Source organism: Nipponia nippon, unplaced genomic scaffold, assembly GCF_047370975.1.
Source record: "Nipponia nippon isolate SJK-2023a ecotype South Korea unplaced genomic scaffold, ASM4737097v1 scaffold_47, whole genome shotgun sequence".
Taxonomy (NCBI): domain Eukaryota; kingdom Metazoa; phylum Chordata; class Aves; order Pelecaniformes; family Threskiornithidae; genus Nipponia; species Nipponia nippon.
Window position 1 is genome coordinate 421742 of NW_028262366.1, and position 18506 is coordinate 440247.

At 48.8% G+C, this 18506-nt stretch overlaps 1 protein-coding gene and 4 non-coding genes across 5 annotated transcripts; 4 read left to right on the plus strand and 1 right to left on the minus strand.

Moving 5' to 3' along the window:
- Positions 1-1852: 1852 nt before the first annotated feature.
- On the plus strand, positions 1853-15788 carry LOC104011841 (E3 ubiquitin-protein ligase TRIM7). Its single transcript, XM_009464143.2, has 8 exons — positions 1853-1900; positions 3897-4323; positions 5120-5215; positions 5544-5774; positions 7961-7983; positions 8457-8572; positions 9427-9462; positions 12503-15788. The coding sequence occupies exons 1-8, from the start codon at positions 1872-1874 to the stop codon at positions 13015-13017; spliced, it is 1473 nt and encodes a 490-aa protein (XP_009462418.2). The 5' UTR covers positions 1853-1871; the 3' UTR covers positions 13018-15788.
- Positions 15789-16450: 662 nt separating this feature from the next.
- TRNAT-UGU (transfer RNA threonine (anticodon UGU)) lies at positions 16451-16523 on the plus strand. The gene has a single exon. It is a non-coding gene; the product is annotated as a tRNA-Thr (tRNA).
- A 162-nt stretch (positions 16524-16685) lies between these two features.
- TRNAP-UGG (transfer RNA proline (anticodon UGG)) lies at positions 16686-16757 on the plus strand. The gene has a single exon. It is a non-coding gene; the product is annotated as a tRNA-Pro (tRNA).
- A 1335-nt stretch (positions 16758-18092) lies between these two features.
- Positions 18093-18165, plus strand: TRNAV-AAC (transfer RNA valine (anticodon AAC)). Its single transcript has one exon. It is a non-coding gene; the product is annotated as a tRNA-Val (tRNA).
- A 258-nt stretch (positions 18166-18423) lies between these two features.
- TRNAL-AAG (transfer RNA leucine (anticodon AAG)) lies at positions 18424-18505 on the minus strand. Its single transcript has one exon. It is a non-coding gene; the product is annotated as a tRNA-Leu (tRNA).
- Between the last annotated feature and the right edge of the window lies 1 nt (position 18506).

The window sequence follows — 18506 nt, forward strand, 5'->3', positions numbered from 1 at the left end:
TGGTCTGGAAGCAGCTCGTGGCCCTGAACATAATCCTGCTACTAAAACCCCAAGGGCAAGCCAAGGTGCTTTCCCCTGGTTGCATCCCATTTTTTTCCTACTGTGCAGGGCTGGGAACTTTTTTTGCTGGGAACTTTTCACCAAGGGTTGCAAAGGAGATCATCGGGGAGCTGCTGGAAGCCAAGAGAAATAAAGGACATGTATATCTAACTGACATTAGGTATTTATTTCACCCGTGCTCACCCAAAATTCCCTTACTGGTCAACAGAAGTTGAGTCATCCATCTAATGCAGACAATAAATGGTCCTTCAGGAGGTACCAAACTCCTGCTGTTGACTTCAGATGAAAACTAAAGGAACAGCTTATCAGGTCAGGACACCTGTAGCTGCTGCCTGCAGCCCAAAGGCCCTGAAGAGGAGAGGACAATTCATTATAGGCAGTTTTAAGAGAAATGAGCTTTTTTAAGCCTCACCCGTATCTTTGAGGGCAAAACGTCTATGGTGGGAGGAGAAACCATGAGCGTAAAGTGTGGAGATTCTGCTGTTGTCACTCTGTGGTCTAGGGAAAATGGGTATTTTGGACTTTTTCTGTCTTATTGCAGCACAAGGGGCAGGGGGGAAGAGGGTTTATTTTGTCTGAGGCATTTGTAGCTGGGAAGCTCAGTGCTGCAAGACGTTATTTAGCCAAACGACAGATCATATTTTTTTAATGAGGATAAAATCCTGTCGTCTGCGCTGGGCAGCAGAGGGATATTCCTTTTGATTATTACCCCCCGACGAGTTTGTTTTTTCAGATAAACTGATGGCTACAGAGATTTCTATGTGGCTTGGGGCTGTAGGGGCTGCTTGCTTGTGTGGATACAGGTGTCTTCTGGAGCCAGGTTCAACTTCCAACCTGTTTCTGGAATGAGAAGCTTAGAGGAGACCCCTTCCAGCCTTGGGACTGAGCCCAAATCTCTGTCCATCCAGCCTTGTAGCTGGGTCCGGTATCGGGGTAAGCAGGGGGAGCTCCAGGACAGTGACTGCTTGCATGTGTTCTACCTGGAAACACAGGCACAAGAGCCTGAACGTGCTTGGGCTCACCTAACGTAGGACAAAACGTCAAAGGACGATCAACCCCAGGATGGTTTGGTACCTAAAGCCAGTCCTGCAGGAGACCATGTTATTGGGGTTGAATTTTTTTCCCCCCTCCTCCCTGTTTTGGATGTCCCAACCTCTCCTCACCTAAAGAAGCCACCTATGGTAGGTGGGACACCTCCTGCAGGAGATGTTTCTGCCCTTCTTTGCATGGTGCTGCCCCAAATATGAGCTGGGAGATGAATCGTTCGTTGATGGTTTTGGAGGAGGGATGAAAAGCTTCACTCCTTTCTGAGCCCCTGCTCTTCTGGAGGGAAAGATGGGGCATTGGAGAGGGTTAAAGGGCTGCAGAGATCCTGTGGAGAAGGTCTGGGCTGGGAGACAGGTGGAGGGAGGTGCTGGAAATGCGATCCTGGCTCTGGGCAGGGAAAAGAGCTTTGGCACAGAGAAGGAGAGCAGAGCCAGAGCGGCTCGGGAGGAGGAGGAGGAGGGAAGGAGAGATCGGTGGGTGCCCAGGATAGATGCAATGGGGGAGGGGAAGGACTGGTAAGTGAGATGGGGCGGGGGGGTGACAGAGGGGACAAATGGGGCAACCGAGGGCTGGGAAGGAGCAGGAGCTTGAGCGGCGCTGAAATGTCAGAGGCATCCAGGCTTCGAGCTGGTCTCCTTCGTCAGAGCATGGTGGAGCGACTGCCACGGGCTGCCTCCTGCTTCGACCCCTCGGCCACCAGGCTCGGCCCCCACCTGGCCCCCACTAGCACTCTCCCGATGCAAAAGGTCGGGCGATTTGGGAGGATGCCCCTTTCCTACACCTCTGCTCCGAGGTATGCGGGGTCAGCTGGGGGCATAGGGAGGGCAGTGGGATGTGCTTGTCCGTCTGTCCAGAGGTCATCTGTATTTTTTTCCCTCTACCCACCTTGTTCTCCTGCTTTTCCCACTGGGCTGCCCGTTGTTTCTGTTGAGGTGTCTCACACTTTTTTTCTTCGCTATTTATGCATCTCCGGACAGCGTGTGGATTTCTCTCCAGCTCATAGGCCACCACTTCTTCCTTTCTGCAGAGATGTGATGAAAAATGTATGCACGACATAGGAAAAAGACATAGTTTGTGTTTATTTACAGGTCAAGAGAAATGGAAAGTGGAAGAGAAAACAATTCCCCTTCCATAGGGCATGGGGTGTGTATGTATATACACATATATATATATCTCAATGTATATGAGCAGGGGGAGGTAGATAAATATGCACAGAGGTGGAAGTGGTGGTCTGCAGAAAAATTCCTTTTCTGTAGGGAACTGTGTACATATAAATGGATATATATTGCATATATAGGGATATATGTGTGTACATATATATGCACCTATATATGAGTCTGTGTGAATATATACATATAAAAAAATATATATATATTCTGCTATTTGCCTGAGTCATTTGTTCTGTGTTATTTCTGTTCACAAACTAACGTGGGTCACAGCAAGCACTGGTATTCAGATTTTATTTTCCTGTGAGAAGATGAGGGATTCCTTTCCAAGCCCAGAACTGTGTTTAAACTGACCTGAAAAAGCTCATTTCTAGTCCCAAATGAGCAAGTCAGGCATGCATTTTCTGCTGATCCAGAAGTCTGATGCTCCTGTTTAGCAGATGCTAGAAAATGCAAATGCCAGAGAAGTTTTAAAGTTACAAGAGAGGCTCAAGTGGAGGATGGATACCCCTCCTCAGTCTCTTCCCCAGCTACAAAGGTATCAGGATGAACACAACCCCTGCTACAAATCAGAAACCCTTTGCAGACCCCTGGTATCAGGGTACCAAGACTCTTTTGCTCATATAACTCCTCCAGTACAACCTCTGGGGTTGGGATTTGTCTCCTCTTAGCTCCAGATGTCTCCAAGGGAAAAAAACTCAACTTGGAGATGTCAGATCAACTGGGCATTTATGGATAGGATCACTCGATCTGTTTTCAAGTCCTCATTAGGAGAAGATGAATCACTCTCCAGAAGTGCCTACATTTCTCTATTGATGGTAATGTGATTCCCCCCAGTAACTAGATGACTGTCACTCACTTTTATCTCTGTTGTCCATAACAAGAGCTTTGGTGAGCTGCCCAGGTGGAGACAATCATATTCCAGACAAACCCCAGCCAAGGAAAGTCCTCATATATTAATTATCATTCCTATTTAATGCAAGACCTCCAAAGCTGCACAAAATGTTCTTGGAAGGCAAACAGTGGTTTTGAGATGCAGGACCCCAATCCAGAGGTTAATCTTTATGGATTTGGGAAACTCACCCCCAGATCTTGATATGGGCTTTGCATCCTTGTGTATTCCCTTTCTCCCGTTACTTTTTATGGCCCCTCTTGAACCCTGGAGCTCGACCAAGTCATCTGAGTCCCCAGCTGAAGCTTCCAGGGTGAAATGGGTCTTTAACAGGAGCTCAGATGGTTACCTGGATCGTAGCCTAGAGCAGCTGTTAAACACAAGCCTGAGGACTCAGATCTTGCATTTAGCACCAGGTCAGCCAAAAGCAATGAGACCCAGATCGCAAATGATTTCCCTTTTCCCACCTCCCTCCTGCAAAAATAAAAAAAGACAGGGAACCCAGGATTTGTGGGGGAGCAAAGGGCAGGAACCTTCCTGCTTTCTTTTTCTTCCACCTATGTGTTGTGCCCTAATGCTGAGGTCTTTGTTACCAGTTTAAAGAAACCAGACACTGCAGAAGTGACCTCGGGCAGCGGGTTCGTTCCCGGAAGAGGAACGCCCACTTGGGGCTGGATGCCAAGCATTCATGTTCCGCGTTCAGCCCCGGTGAAATCAGTCCTCACCCGCAGGAGAGAGGCCATGGCGGCGGTGTTTCTGCCTGGCAATCTCCAGGATGAAGCCACTTGCTCCGTCTGCCTGGAGTTCTTCAAAGACCCTGTGTCCATTGAGTGCGGGCACAACTTCTGCCGGGCGTGCATCATCAAGAGTTGGAAGGACCTAGAGATGGACTTCCCCTGCCCGCAGTGCCGAGAGGTCTTCCAACAGAAGAGCTTCAGACCCAACCGGCAGCTGGCGAACATGTCCGAGATCATCAGCCAGTTCACCCTCCGCGGGGCCAAGGGTGCCGAGGAGGATGGGCTCTGCGCGAAGCACAGGGAAGCCCTGAAACTCTACTGCAAGGATGACCGGAGAACCATCTGCGTGGTGTGCGACAGGTCCCGGGAGCACCGACCGCATGCCGTGGTACCCATTGATGAGGCATCCGAGGAGTACAAGGTACCTGTCTGTCTGTCTGTCCGCCCTGAGACCCCCCAGGTCTTTCTGCCTCCTGGCAACATGCGTTGTGCCATAGGTTTGTGCTCAAGGCCCCGCGTGGTCGCCTGGCTTTCCCATGCTCAGCCTTGGGCTCAGCCACCTTGCAAGGAGCTGGTTGCTGCTTTCTAACTTTCCAAAGACCTGGAAAACCTCCTCCGGATATACAAAACCCTCTCGTGAATTCATGTCATCTCTGCAGCGTGGGATTAAACACAGGGCAGCCAGGAGGCTGTAAGACACAGTTTCTCCCGTGCAAGCTCCTGCAAAAGCCCTGGGTTTGAGCCAAACGAACATCACGCTGCAAACACTACCTGCGGGCACCTACCTTATCGGTAGGGTAACAGGTGACGGAGCAAACACCCACATCTATTTTAGGTCTGGGCAAGCATCCAAAGATGAATATAAGTTGATAGAAGCCAGGCTGAGTTTTGTTTGTGCCAAGAGCAAAGGCGGAGGAGGTGGTAGCAGCAACCGATGAAAACAGCGCATGTACGCTCCCCTGGCATCCTCTGTCTCCTTTCTTTGTGCTCGCTGCATGCATGCAAGCTTGTGGCGGTCCTTGGGGGCTGCAAACGTGGGTGTCTGGGTGAGCGTGGGCAGAGCTGAGCCAGCATGTTCACCCGGTGAGAGTGCCCCGGAATTTTTCTTGCAATCCTGCTTGTCTTTGCACGGCTGCAAGAACAAACCATGCACAGGCAGAATAAAGCAGCGAAAGAACGAAAGAAAATCCAGTAATATCTTCTTTCTTTGTTCCTAGGAGAAAATCCAGGGACGCTTGGATTTCCTGAAAAAGGAGAGGCAAGAGCTACTGGAGTTTAAAGTGAACGATGATAAGAAAACCCAGGAGCTCTTGGTGCGTGCCCGCAATGCAGTGTTCTGGGGTGGTGGGGACACGGGTCCGGGTTGGGACCTGTGGAGGAAAATAAAGATAACGGCTGTTGGTGGAATAACTGCCCATGGCCTTTGCTCTCCCATCCCCACCCCTTTTCAAGGCCTTTGTCCAGGCATGCCACGCGCAATGTCCCCTCACCCCTCCCCAACTGAAGGCACCCAGACTCACAAGCAAGCCAGCAAGCAGCAGCAATGACACGGGCAGGTGCTCCAAACTCACCAGGTGGCCCCTCTCCACCCCAAAATCATTGCACCAGCTTAAAACCCTTTTTACTGCGTTTCATTCCCAGAAAACCATCGAGAATGAGCGGCAGAAGCTGCTCTTGGAGTTTGAGAAGCTGCGGCAGTTCCTGCATGACCAGGAGCATATCCTCTTGGGACAGCTAGAGAAGATGGAGAAGAACATTGCCAAGAGGCAGAATGAGAACATCACCAATCTCTCCAAGGAGATCACGCTCCTCAACAAGCTCATCACGGAGCTGGAGGAGAAAATACAGCAGCCCATGCTTGAGTTCCTCAAGGTGAGATGTTTGCTATACGAAATGAACCTTCAGGTCTGAGTCATGACCCTTCTTCGTCCTTTTTTAATGTGTTTCTGGATCCTGTAGAGGTATTTTGAGGATAAATGTCCTTTTTTTTCCCCCCGCCTTTAATGAGCAGATGGCGCTCGGCAGTGTCTGAGTGCCCTGAGCTCTGCTACGCCAGCAATAACACACAGCAACTCTCTCTGGCTCAGGAACACCCTGACACAGACGTGTGCTCTTCATATTTAATAATAAAAAAATATTATTTATAATAAATAAATAAATTCTGATAAATTTTTCTGATAAATTTTTCTTCCATGAATTTGTCTGGACCCTTCTAGCACACATAAATTCCTGTTTCAAGGTGTTCAAAGCTGAACTAGACTTGGCTTGAAGAGCCACCACAGCGGTACTGGATAGATCCTTAAATCAAGCAACTCCTTTTGCAAATCCAGGTCTTGATGGGTTTGCAACGCTGAAGGTTTGGAGCATGCGAAGTCACAGATGTCCACTCCTCCAGCTTGCAGGCGTTGGTGAGGGCTGGGGATGGCGTTGAGCATAGAGGCACGTGGAGCTGAGCTCAGCAGGACACGGCTCCTTGCCAATTTTCTCAGCGGAGTCCTGGCTGCAGAAGCTTGGCCGGGACCTGAAAGCAGAGCTGGGTTTTCAAGTCAAAACGAGCTATTAACCAAGCTGGAAAGTATGAGGGAGAGAGCAGATGGAGTCCAGGTATTGATTGCATTGCAAAGAAAGAAACTGGAGCCAATCCAGCCCTCCCTGTTACCCAAATCTCCTTCGCAGATGAAGCGAGGTTTGAAAAACAAGCCCGAGCTGCCCATCCCAAAATCAAGCAGTCTTGTCCCCCACTGAATGGCAGATGGGTGACCTTCTTTTAATTGAGGGTGTTTTGATTAAACTAAGTAGATTGAGCTGCTGGCGCACACAGATCTACAGAGTTAAATTCCCTCCCAGGCAGCAGTGAAAGCACTGTAAATATTTGCGGATGGTTTCAGTACTTGGCTATGGGTGAAAACTCATTTCACGTGGTCTTTGCTCAGCCCTCGTCAATGCGCGCAAAAATGATCCTGCAACAATAGGGGATATTTTTTTAAAAGGCCACGTTGGAAACCCTTAGTCAGCTCCAGAGTCCTTTTCCGTTCCGTGGGAGATGGGTATGGCTTTGTGTCGCCTTTGGATCACATCCGATGTACTCGCCACAGTTTACGCTCTTCTTTACATTATTTTAAAGGCATCAGAAAGGGCTAATGGTGGCACGGACTGGACTAAGCATGGGCTTCATCTCTGTGAATTTTCACCACGTAGCAACTAGTTATTGAGAGTATTTTAACCTATAATTTACCTCCATAATTTACCCTTCCTGAGGGCAAATAATTTCCACTGTCAGGACATGCATCCCAGGGTGGGATGAATCACCTGTTGGAGGCACCCTAAACTCTTCTTGGTGGTGACCAGACCATGGAAGTCCAGATATCATGGAGACATAGATGCGCAAGTTTAATGCCAGCTTTCTAGGTGGCCAAGTTACGGTAGATGATGCCCCTTTGGCTCTTAGGCAGGTGGATACTTGCAGGTGTCTTTCTATATCTCAAGACTTCACATGGGACAGGTTGATAGGACCTTCTCAGAAGTGGGAGACCAGTAGAGAGATCTTTAGAGCATCTCAAAGGCTGCCAGATGCCTACATCTGTGTTCATAACAACAGCGGTCAAATAATGGAATAGGAAACAGAGGTTTTTGTTACCACCACCCTAGAAGATACTCCTAACTCACCCAGGCAAGGCCCTGGGCAAGCTGGCATGCTTTGAGCAGTGGATTGGATGAGAGACCTCCAAAGGCACCTTCCAGCCTAAACCACATCATGACTCTGTCGGCATAAACCTGGAGTATTGCACACAGGAGCATTTGGGAGGCTTGGTTCCCCCCAGAAGCAGCTGGGTCTTTAGCTGCTGCAGACATTTGGGTGGGATTTGGTGGGACTGTGGCTTTCCAAAGCTGAAAGCAAACACTTGGGGCATGGATCCATGCCTGAGTGTTGCAGCCATAAGGGATGGCTGCCCAGGTTGGGTTGGATGAAGGGGAATTGCTCTCATGCTGTCTGAGCCAGGGGAGATGTAGCACACGTTGCACAGGGATTTCACTCAGTCTCTCTTTTTCCTTTCTAGGATGTGATGAACATCATAAGCAGGTATGGAGCGCTGCTTCTCCCCTTCTTGCATGTTTTTTTCTCCCACCAGCACTGTTTAAAGGTCAGTGTTTGCAGTCCAGATGCCCAGGGAGGCACCGGGGTAGACAGAGCTTGCCTCCTACTCGGTGCAAGCCCTGGGTCTCTTCCAGCTTCTTGGAAAACTTAGCATTATCACAAAGTCCTTTCCTACTAGGCAGTTTCTTCAAAGGTCAAGTGAGACCAGAAACCCCGAGTCATCTTATTTGCCTGATACACAATTCACTCAGGGCAACGGTTTAGGCACCACTTAAGCCCTGAAAATGAAATTTAAGCTGCAACAGGAGCAGCTGAGTGAGGGCAACCCAGCACAGACACCCTTTCCAACAGCGGGATGGGGTGGGAGCATTGCACACTGCCAACTGCAAATGAAAAAAAAAAAGGGGGGGGGGGGATAGCAATGATTTTCTTATTGTTTTTTACTTTTTCCTTTGCAGAAGTGATGATGTGAAGTGCCAGAAGCCCGTGCCGGTATGCACGGATATGAAAATGCACATCTGCAATTTCTCCCTCAAGACCGTCGTCCTTGAGAAAGTCTTAAAGAAATTCAGAGGTACGTGGAAACGAAACCGGGAGGTTTAAAATAGGCCTGGCCTTTAGCAGGTGTCGGGGAAAAGGGATGAGGAGTGCTGGGGATGCTGCGGATGTCTTGCAGTCCCTTAGCACATGCCTGGCCAGCAGTACCGAAATAGGAGAACAAATTATGTTGGAAAGGATTTCTGGAGATGTGCGTGAACAGGAGGAGACTCGCTCTGTCAGGCTGCCAGTGAAGGAGATGCAGGATTTTTTTTAAAGAGGGAAACCCCTGAATCTGGCACATCGATTTTAGTGCAATAAAGCCTGCAATTTTCACATCCCGAATAGTTTGAGGCCGGGAGAGCCAAGCTTTGCATTTAAAAACCAACCCCTTGCAGTAATGCAGCAAAGCCATGAGATGGTGCTGAGGGATATGGAAAGGAAGCAAGCACCAGAAAGCAGATCGGGAAGAGAAAATCCCTAAATGCAAACTATGCCCTGGAGCAATAATAGGCTTAAAGTATTGTACGAAAAGCTTGAAACCCATAATACAACGAGGAGAACAAAATATGGCAGGGCACGATAAATAAGGCTTAAATAAATCCTGCATTCTCTTGATGTTGAGAAGCTTTTTTTTTTTTTTTTAAAGCTTTTTTTGCTAAAAATTGAAAAAAAAATGAGCAGTTTCCCCTGTTGCTTGTCCCCATTGCACAAGCCGGTGGGAGCTGGCATTGCTCCGTCCTCAGCTCTTGCTGCCTGTCGAGTCCCATGTTGGCAAAGGCGGCACTTTGGCAATGTGGTGTGGTCGTAAATGTCCCCATAAAGGAGATTTTTGTGGTTCCCTCTGGTGCTCTCGGTGTTGCCATTTACTTGCCTGTCTCTTCTTTTCAGAAAACCTGCAAGATGAACTGGGAAGAGGTGAAAAAGGTAAAAGGAAAATATTTAAGACGTAGTGCCCTGGAGCAAAGACTTTAAATTGTGGTTGTAATTTGCAAAGGTGGCTTTGCAAAGCCAAAGAGAGGGGGAAAAAAAAGAAAAAAGGCACTCTAGATTTCTTTTTTTTTTTTTTAATTTCTTCTCTCTCGATGATTTCCAGATCCAGCCTGCTCAGTTCGAGAGTCAAAAGACGATTTTTCTAGCTGACGCCGGGGATCTGACAGCTAAGCTAGGTCCTTTCTGCCTGTTTACACTTAACAAAACTACAGTGCGGAACGGAAAGAACAGATATTTGAACCCAAAAATGGATTCATACCCTTTCAAGTCACAATCTGCTTTAAGTCTGCCAGATTTGCTCTGTGGCCCATGGTCGGGCTCCTGTTTCCACCAGGGTTTGGGATGGAGGGTGTGAGCGCTCCATAATCTGCTCCAGTGCAAAGTCAGATGACTTAAATTCTGTGGAAAGCTGTTGAAATCGTGGCTGTAGGCAGGCGGTTGCTCTCAGATCATGCCATGCCAGAGAAGACTTGCTCACCAGCTCTCCTGGGTTGGCAAAGGAGCGAGTTCACGTGAGAGGTCAAGAATTTGCAACCGGCAAAACCAGCCCAGGTTGGCTCTTTCAATGCTGGACGAACGTCTGCTTTGCTTCACCAGCAGCAGTGAGGACAGGGGAATGCCAGTGAGCCGGGAAACCACGGTGATGGGCTCTGCAGTGGTTCTGACACCAGCCTGAGCCCTCTGACTTTGCACTGCGGTGGGTGCAAGGCACGGGCAGATGCTGTTAAAATCTGCCCCCAGCCTCCAGCTCCCGTGATGTGAAGGTTGCATAGCCATACCCAGAGCAGCCAGAGTCACCCCAGCAAAGCAGAGCCCTCTTTTTGAAGAGAAGGCTTTTTCTTGCTTTTAAGCTGGTGGTCTTCAGCATGGGGCTTGCAGACCTCTTGGGGAAGGCAAAGGAGGACGACCCACAGGTTGGATCCTTTCCAAGGACCATCCAGCTTAGAGGGGCCAGACGCTGCTCACAAACATCCCCAGACACCTCTGGAAAACGCCGAGGGGATGGCAAAGCAAAAGCAGAAAGGGTGATGACCACCGTTTAAAAGCAAAATGGCAAAACGACCCTCACTGCATGTCCGTGGTGGTGTGTGTGCATGTGTAGAGGTGTAACTTGACTGGGGCATTATACCAGCAAACCCTCTGAAAGCAGATTGGGCCACAGCTTACGCTGCAGAGAGCTGGGGGATCAAGGGGTGAAGAAGGGACCGGCCAACACCTCGTAGCAGCCATTGAATCCCACTCCTCTGACTGCTTTAGTTCATCTTTTCCAACAGCTTTGAATGCTCTTATTTTTATTTTTTTATATGACACCTGAGCTCCTGGAGTTATATTATTTTTTTTTAAATCAAGCCAAATCATCATTCACAGCCCCTGCAGCTGAGTTGAAGCTCAAACCCAAATCTTAATGACTCCAGCAGCTGGAGATGCAAGAGGAGGGAAGGAAAACACCTTTTAAAGATAAGATGGGCATCAAGGAAATTTTCTCATCCGATCCATTTCCCCTAACTTTTGCTAATGGACACTTTGAAAGCACTTATCTTTTGGTCTGATATAATAGTGCAAAATGCAGGAGATGTTATTTTAAAGCCAAACTCCCAGTTTTGGGGAGGAACCTGGTGCTTAAGTTTTAAAGGAAAAAAGAACCTACCCGTTCCTGTGGTTGCTATCATTTTTTCGACCCCTGTGGAACACCATGAAGCTTTCGATCCCATCATGGGTCTTTTTGGACTCCATATGCAATTTTCAGGCCCAAATCTATGGATTTTGAAAGAACATAAAGACCTTTAGCTAAATAAACTCTGGTGCTGCATCCAACACGTTTCAGCTCCTAAGGTCCCATCTTAGATTCCCCCAAAGGGTCTCATTCATTCATGGCAACTTTGCTGACTACAACCACAATTTGAGGTCATTAACATGCTCACTGTTTCCTTTGAGCCTGATTTTGGAAGGGGAAAAGATGTTGGTATCAAACTTCATCTACATGCATGTTTCTTTTGGGCTGCCCAGATGTGATCTAGTGTGTAAAGATGCCCTTAGGTCATGGCTGTCCATGAGGACTTGTCATCATGGGGTACTTTGGGGACAGGTACTCAGCAATTTGTGATCTGAGGGGTGTGCGTACCCCATCTTGTGTGTTGTACATCAGATGAGCCAGAAACAAAAAGAAAAAAAACATCAATTTCTGTGGGAAAAAAGTCTCGATCTAAGGTCCATTTTTACTGTATATAATGCTAATAATTTGCATGTGGTTTTATCATGTTCTTTGCTCCTAATGGCCCTATGTTGTTGTTACCCCATTTCTTAGCAGCAGCAGCATGAGTTTTGCCCTCCCATGAAGGGACTTGGGGTGTCAATGTGGGAGGACAAATGAGTCCCCCCGGTCAGTGTTTGAGGGGTGCTGGCTGGTGGCGTTGCTGGAGGATCATGAGCTGATCAAAGAGCCAAAGACTACAACACGGTTGTAGGTCTCCCTCTAGGACATCTTGAACCGGATCTTGGTCCTTAACGTACCATGATTTGCTTTGTGGTGGTGTTCTTCACCCTCAGTTGATGGGGCTTAACCCTAGTGAAGATGTGAAAAGGTGGGGTAGATGCTTATCCCAGATCTTTAACTGGGACCTTCCTCACCCACCTCCAAGTTTCTCACACACGTAGCTTGTCCCTGTGTGCTGGTAGAGAGAAGCAGCATATTTGTTAACATCAAAAATTACTCCTTTTGAAATGAGCCCCAAGCCTCCAGGCTTCCTGCAGAGTCAATGGTGAGAGGAGGCATCTCAAGAGCCTCAAAGCCAAACCAATGTCTGAACTTGGTGAACTTGGCTTTCCTTCACCACAGACTGTCCAGGGAGCTGAAGAGGAGCAGTTATTGAGGTTGGGATGTGGTTCAGCAACTGATAAAAACATCCCCAGCTTGGGCTTTCAACTGTTAAAATTCTTATTGAGTTACTATCACTGTCATTGCTGTCATCAACAGAGGACCTGACCCTGGACCCTGATTCGGCAAACCACCTCCTCATCCTCTCCGCAGACCTCAAGAGCGTGAGGATGGGCTGTAGGAAACAGGAGCTGCCCGATAACCCCAAGAGATTTGACACGAACTCGCGGGTGCTGGCTACCACGGGCTTCAAGTCGGGAAGACATTACTGGGAAGTGGAGGTGGGGGCCTCGGACGGTTGGGCCTTCGGGGTGGCCAAGGAGTCCGTCAGGAGGAAAGGTCTGACGCAGTTTTCCCCCGAAGAAGGGATCTGGGCAGTGCAGCAAAACGGAGGTCGCTACTGGGCAGTCACCTCGCCTCAACGCACCCCGCTGTGCCTCAGCCAGAAACTCAATAAGGTCAGGGTGTACCTGGATTACGAAGGGGAAGAAGTCTCCTTCTACAACGCTGACAACATGCAGCACATCTTCACCTTCAACGTCGCCTTCCAGGAGAAGGTGTTCCCTCTCTTTTCGGTCTGTTCCACTGTTACCTATATCAAACTTTGCTCCTGAGACTTCTCATGGGCTTCGCTGAGGACCTGTCTCCATGGTCTTCACTGGATGGTGCGTGGACAGCAGTGATGAGCACAGGAGACTCTCAAATCAACCATGCAGCCTGGTTCGTTGGTACACAGGCAGGCAGATAGCTGATAGATGGGCAACCAGGCAGTCAGGGAAAAATATCACAAGGAGGGTCTTCAGATCAGCTTAAAACAGAGCACAGCTATTGAAATCATCAGCAATCCCCAGAAAGTTGTGGTCACCATCTTAAACCCATCTCTGAACCAACTCACCTCTTCAGTGAGAAGAAAACCACTGGTAGTCGGTTTGTGGCTCCAAGTGATAATGGATGGGTATTTTGCTTTTCTTCTGTGGGTGTAAGGGTCAATATTAGGGCTAGTGGGAAGTTTTGCAGTGGACCCTCCACCCCTTCAACAAGTGTCAATGACTTAAAAATGACGTGTGTAGTGGGCAAATGTCCTGGGGGAAAGGTGAAGGGAGTGACACCAAGCAGAGCACTTTGGACATCCATCCAAAGCCAGAATAGGCAAAGCTCCTTTCTATTTGATCAAGTGAAATCAAATTAGGAAGTTTTGCTCCCCCTGAAGTGAATTTAATGGGGATTTTTCCATTGTTTTATTATGCTGTTGCTCCCAGCAAACTGTAGTCACAACCTCTGTGCCAAAAGTAGAAATCCTGCCCACGTGCCTTCGCTCCTCCAAGACTTAGGAGGAGGTAATTAGGTTTATTAACTGCTCCTGGAGAGTGGCTGGATTTCAGTGAGCCAGGATGCTCAGTGAGGATGCTCACACCCTCATGCTGGGCTGTGTGAGGGGTTATAAGAGTCTCAGCTGGAGCTCCTGGCTTTTTCCCTCTTGCTCCTGCTGAGAAGAAAGGTCCCCAATGAAGGGTGGGTGCCTGGTTGCTTATTCCAGCTGGTGCTCCTACAATCTAGGATAATAATTGTACTCCAAAGGCTATTTTTGTGATGTTGAGATGGTGTCCTAGGTGATCTAAACCATGTGGCCACCAAGATCTGACCTGTCTTGGAGCCAAGCTGGGGTTGAAGAGATGCTGTGGGCTTTTGGTTGCCCTCTCCAGCAGCTCGTGTAAGTGCTCTGTGCTTCAGATCTCTGTCCGTGGCTCCTCTGGGCAGGAGGGAGGTATTGCTGCGACTCCGGCAAAGGCTGAAAGGTGCTTTTTTTTTTTTTTTTTTTTTTTTTTTGTGAAGCAACACATGTTAATGTTGCTCAGGTGTGTTTGTCCTACTGGATGTGAGCAAGACCCATGTTTCTGAATTTTGGTGCTCCTGTGTAACTCCTCCTGAGGTCCCCTCTATGTAGAAGATCTTGTTTTCAACCCCTCAAGGCTGTCCTGCTTTGCCCATAGTAATGTAGACATCGGGTGCTGAATCTTGTATTTCCTCAGGCTCTCTTTCCTGCTCAGCTGTCAGCAAAATCACCCATTTACCTTTGTCTTCTGTTTTCCTTTCCTGGAAATCCTCACTCTTCGCCAAGACAGCAAACGTTTAACACCCGGCTTGCTTCGTTCGCTGTTGCTTTTGCCAAAACAAAGCAGCCTTCAAAAAATAATAAGTGTATTATTGTCCGAAGTGATGAAAAAAATATGGTTTCTGGTTTTGGGTACGGTTGGTTGGCTTTTTAACCTTTTCTAGAAAACGTGTTAAACTTCTTTAGGAAATATGGGGGAGGGGAAACTTTTTTTAATTATGAACAACATTTCCTGGCCAGCTCTAAGGTGAGAAAGACATTTCTATGCATAGCTGATCTTCATACGTGCTCAAACCTACGGCCAAACCCCTGTTCAACTCCAATGCTGAGAACCTGTGGGTTGAACAAGTGCATTTCCTACGTTTTAGGGTTTTTAAACCCCTTCTCTGCAGTAAATCCATGCCGCGGCAGCAGAATAAAATGAAAACGCTGTAGTCCCCTCCTAGGGCACGCAGATCCCATGCGTGCAGACGGGTGGTTGCCCTGAACGCCTTCAATTGCTCCACCAGCTTGTAGCCCTGGGTTGTGAAGATGTGCGGTCTATCGAAGGCCACCTTAGACCTGTGCAAAGGGTGACATCAAAACCCAAACAGACCAGAAGTGGAACGAATCCATAAGAAAACGTCTTTGTGTTGCTAACTGGGTGAAGAGGTGCTTATTTTTCCAGGTTTACAGGTGTATCTTCCCATGCATCGTTGAAGGTTTTCTCTGAGCACAGCTGAGCCCTCGGCTCTGTCCCAAATAACGGAAATCTGGCGTAGCTACTGGAGATGAAGCACAGTCCGTCTCCTATGAGATGCATTAATGCAGGATCAGGTGAATTTACGATGCCGTTAGTCATAAAAAGAGCTGGGGGTGACTGATTTAGGCATGAACGTCTCCATTGTCAGCTGGTGGGTTGTTTCCTATCCTGAGAGTCTACATTTTTTTTTTTTTAATAAGTTTGGCTTTAAATCCACATTATTTAAAGCTGCAGCAACTTTCATAAAGGTCAAACTGTGAACAGGTGAGCAAAATGCCTGAATTTTCTAAGCTCCGTCCATTGCTGAAGCTATGCCACTGTAGAAATCGTATAAAGAAACAAAAAACCCCAAGACTAAGAAAGGCATTAGCAGGAGATGTGGTATTTCTTATGTCATGACTTTGTGTTTGTCTTGTTTGTACGTGAGAAATGCTGTTTCTGCAAACCCCAGGAAGCAAAAAGCATCACCGGAGCGGATTTGAAACCTCCCGGATTGTTCCGAGCCCACGTGCGGGAAATAAAATGTGAAGGTGCTACCTGTGCTCATCTTCTCCCGTTTATTATTCCCAACGGGCTGGAGAACATCCGAATTGTGGTTTGAAGGATTGTGCTGCTCGGTATTTCAGGCTAAAGAAAGCATTTAAGTGAAGGCACATATATATTGGGGTGAAGGCACATGTATTGGGGTGGGGTTTTTTTCCCCCCACATCTGTTTATGTTAAACACAGCCCCAACATTTGCATATTCCTCAAGCCAGGGCTGCAATAAAAAGCTGAAGATAAAGCCCGAGCCAACCTTTGCCTTTGGACAGCCTTAGCGGGGAGAAAGGGACGTCACCACCTGGGTTATGCCGGCAGTGACGCGGGGCTTTCCTCGCTGCCTCTATTTTGGCGAAACCTCCTGCAAAAAAAATATAAAAATGATGCTGGAGTTGCCAAGGGCTGAGCCCCGACTGTTGTAGTGGTTCAGCGTAGGGGCTGAACCCCAGTTTTTGGTGGTTTAGGGGTGTGGGGTGTACGGGTGGTTTCTGGTCGTGCCATGCTCCTCGCTGCTGCTGTTTGTCCTTGTGTTTAGCGGAGTTGGCCCAGGCTGGTGCCTAGGACAGATTTGGGGGGCGATGGGATTGGGGGCGATGCAGCCAGTTTTGGGGTTCCCCCCTGGTGACCAGCACGGAGGGAGCGATTATGGAGCCGGCTCCATAGCTCAGGGGTTAGAGCACTGGTCTTGTAAACCAGGGGTCGCGAGTTCAAATCTCGCTGGGGCCTCAGCCCTTTCCTTTGCTTTTTTCTTCCCCCGAAACGCGATCGTTTTCCTCCACGCCGGGAGCGGGGGGAGCTGGGGGCGGCGGCCGGGGGGGACCGGGACCGGGACCCGGGCGGACCCGCTCCGAGCACCGACACCCGCACCGGGAACCAGCTTCGCAGCGCGGCTCGTTGGTCTAGGGGTATGATTCTCGCTTTGGGTGCGAGAGGTCCCGGGTTCAAATCCCGGACGAGCCCGAGTTTTATTCCCCCCTCCTTTTTTTTTCCCGTTTGGTGTTTTTTTAAGTAATATATTTTTTTTTTTTTTAAATAAAGATTTTAAGCATTTTAATTAATTATTTTCCCCTTCCTTCCGCAGCTTTTTGAAGTCCCATCCCAGCTGCAGCGTTCTCGGTAGCTCACTGGGAAAACCCGCGGCAGGGAGGAGAAGAAAAACCAGGTTCCCTTTCGCCGTTGCGCGGCTCAGGCGTCTGAGTTTCCCTGTAGCCTGTAAATCAACCCTTCCCCGCTCACATCTCTCGTCACCCTCCCAAACCACGCAAAGAAGCGGCGATGGCTGCAGGCAGCCTCCCCGGGCCTCCGCTTTTGCATAAATCTCACGGTTTGTGCGCAGCGGCGTAAATTCGGCGTTTCCCATTGCAGAAAAGCTGTGGATACGCAGAAACGCTCCAGATCTTTCCCTCGTGGGCTGTTACCTCTCCTGTGCTGATCTTGGCTCCGTCCCCATGGAAAAAAAAAATGATTAATAGCAACCAGGAATAAGCAGCTCCTGCCGTGTGTAACTAGAATAAAAATCGTTGGGGAGCGGGGGTGAATCCAGGGCGGGACAAGAGGTAAGCGAGAGAAATAAGTGAGAAGTATTTTTCCCCCCCAGAGAAACACACAAAACTCTGGCTCATTTTAGCAGCTTTGCCCAAGAAGGATGAGCAAGAGGGACTGCAAGTTGCATTATAATCCTCTCTTCTTCCCCAAAGGGATATACTGTTAATTATTTCCCAAGTAGTCTATAGGGAATAATAAAGAATATTAAGTTACTCAAGCGAAAGCACAGAAAAAATAATGAAGGGCAGTCCGGTGCCTGTGTATGGCTGTGCGCACACCCCCGCCGCCACCAGCCTTGCAGGAAGGTGGGAACTGCACAGAAATAATACAATTATGGCCAGAAATAATGCAAACAATCCCGTTAACAAGCCTTTTTCTGCCCCTTGAACCCGCTGAACCTCCGTTACACCCTGCAGCAGGGAGTTGCCCAGCTCAGCCAAATCCTGCGGCTCTTTTTGGCTGCGCCAGCTGCTGATTTCTCATCCTGAGCAGCAAAAATTAATTCCCCCCCCCTTTTTCCCGCCCTGAGCGTGATGTTACTGGCCTCGTTTTACAGACCCGAGTGTCGCTCATCCGCGCACAAGCCATGGGTGTGCACAGGAGCTTACGCGCGTGTTTTTCCCTCCCAAAACAGCCAACTGGGGGGAAAGACGTCGATAAACCAGGTCAAAACCCCGCCTTGAGCCTCTCGGTTGGTGCTGGGGTGCAGGAGACCGCGGAGAGCGTTATAGGGGGGGAGGCTCGGCGTGGGTTTCTGTAGTGTAGTGGTTATCACGTTCGCCTAACACGCGAAAGGTCCCCGGTTCGAGACCGGGCAGAAACACCTTTTTTTCTTTTTTTTTTTTTTTCCCCCTCCCCTGTTCCTGGTGGGTAAAAAATGATTCGACCGGTGCAAAAACAAAAAAAAACCAAACCAAACCCACAGCTCAAATTTTGGACCAATGCGCTGGTTTTTTTTCTGCGAGGATGATGGGGATGACTAGGAGGGAGGGGAAGCAGGTGGGGAGGAGGAGGAAAAGGGAAGGGGGAATGATGGGGTGAAAAGGGGAAGATGGAGAGAAAAAAGGAGGAAAAAAGTTCCTGGCAGCGGTGGGATTCGAACCCACGCCCCCGAAGAGACTGGAGCCTTAATCCAGCGCCTTAGACCGCTCGGCCACGCTACCC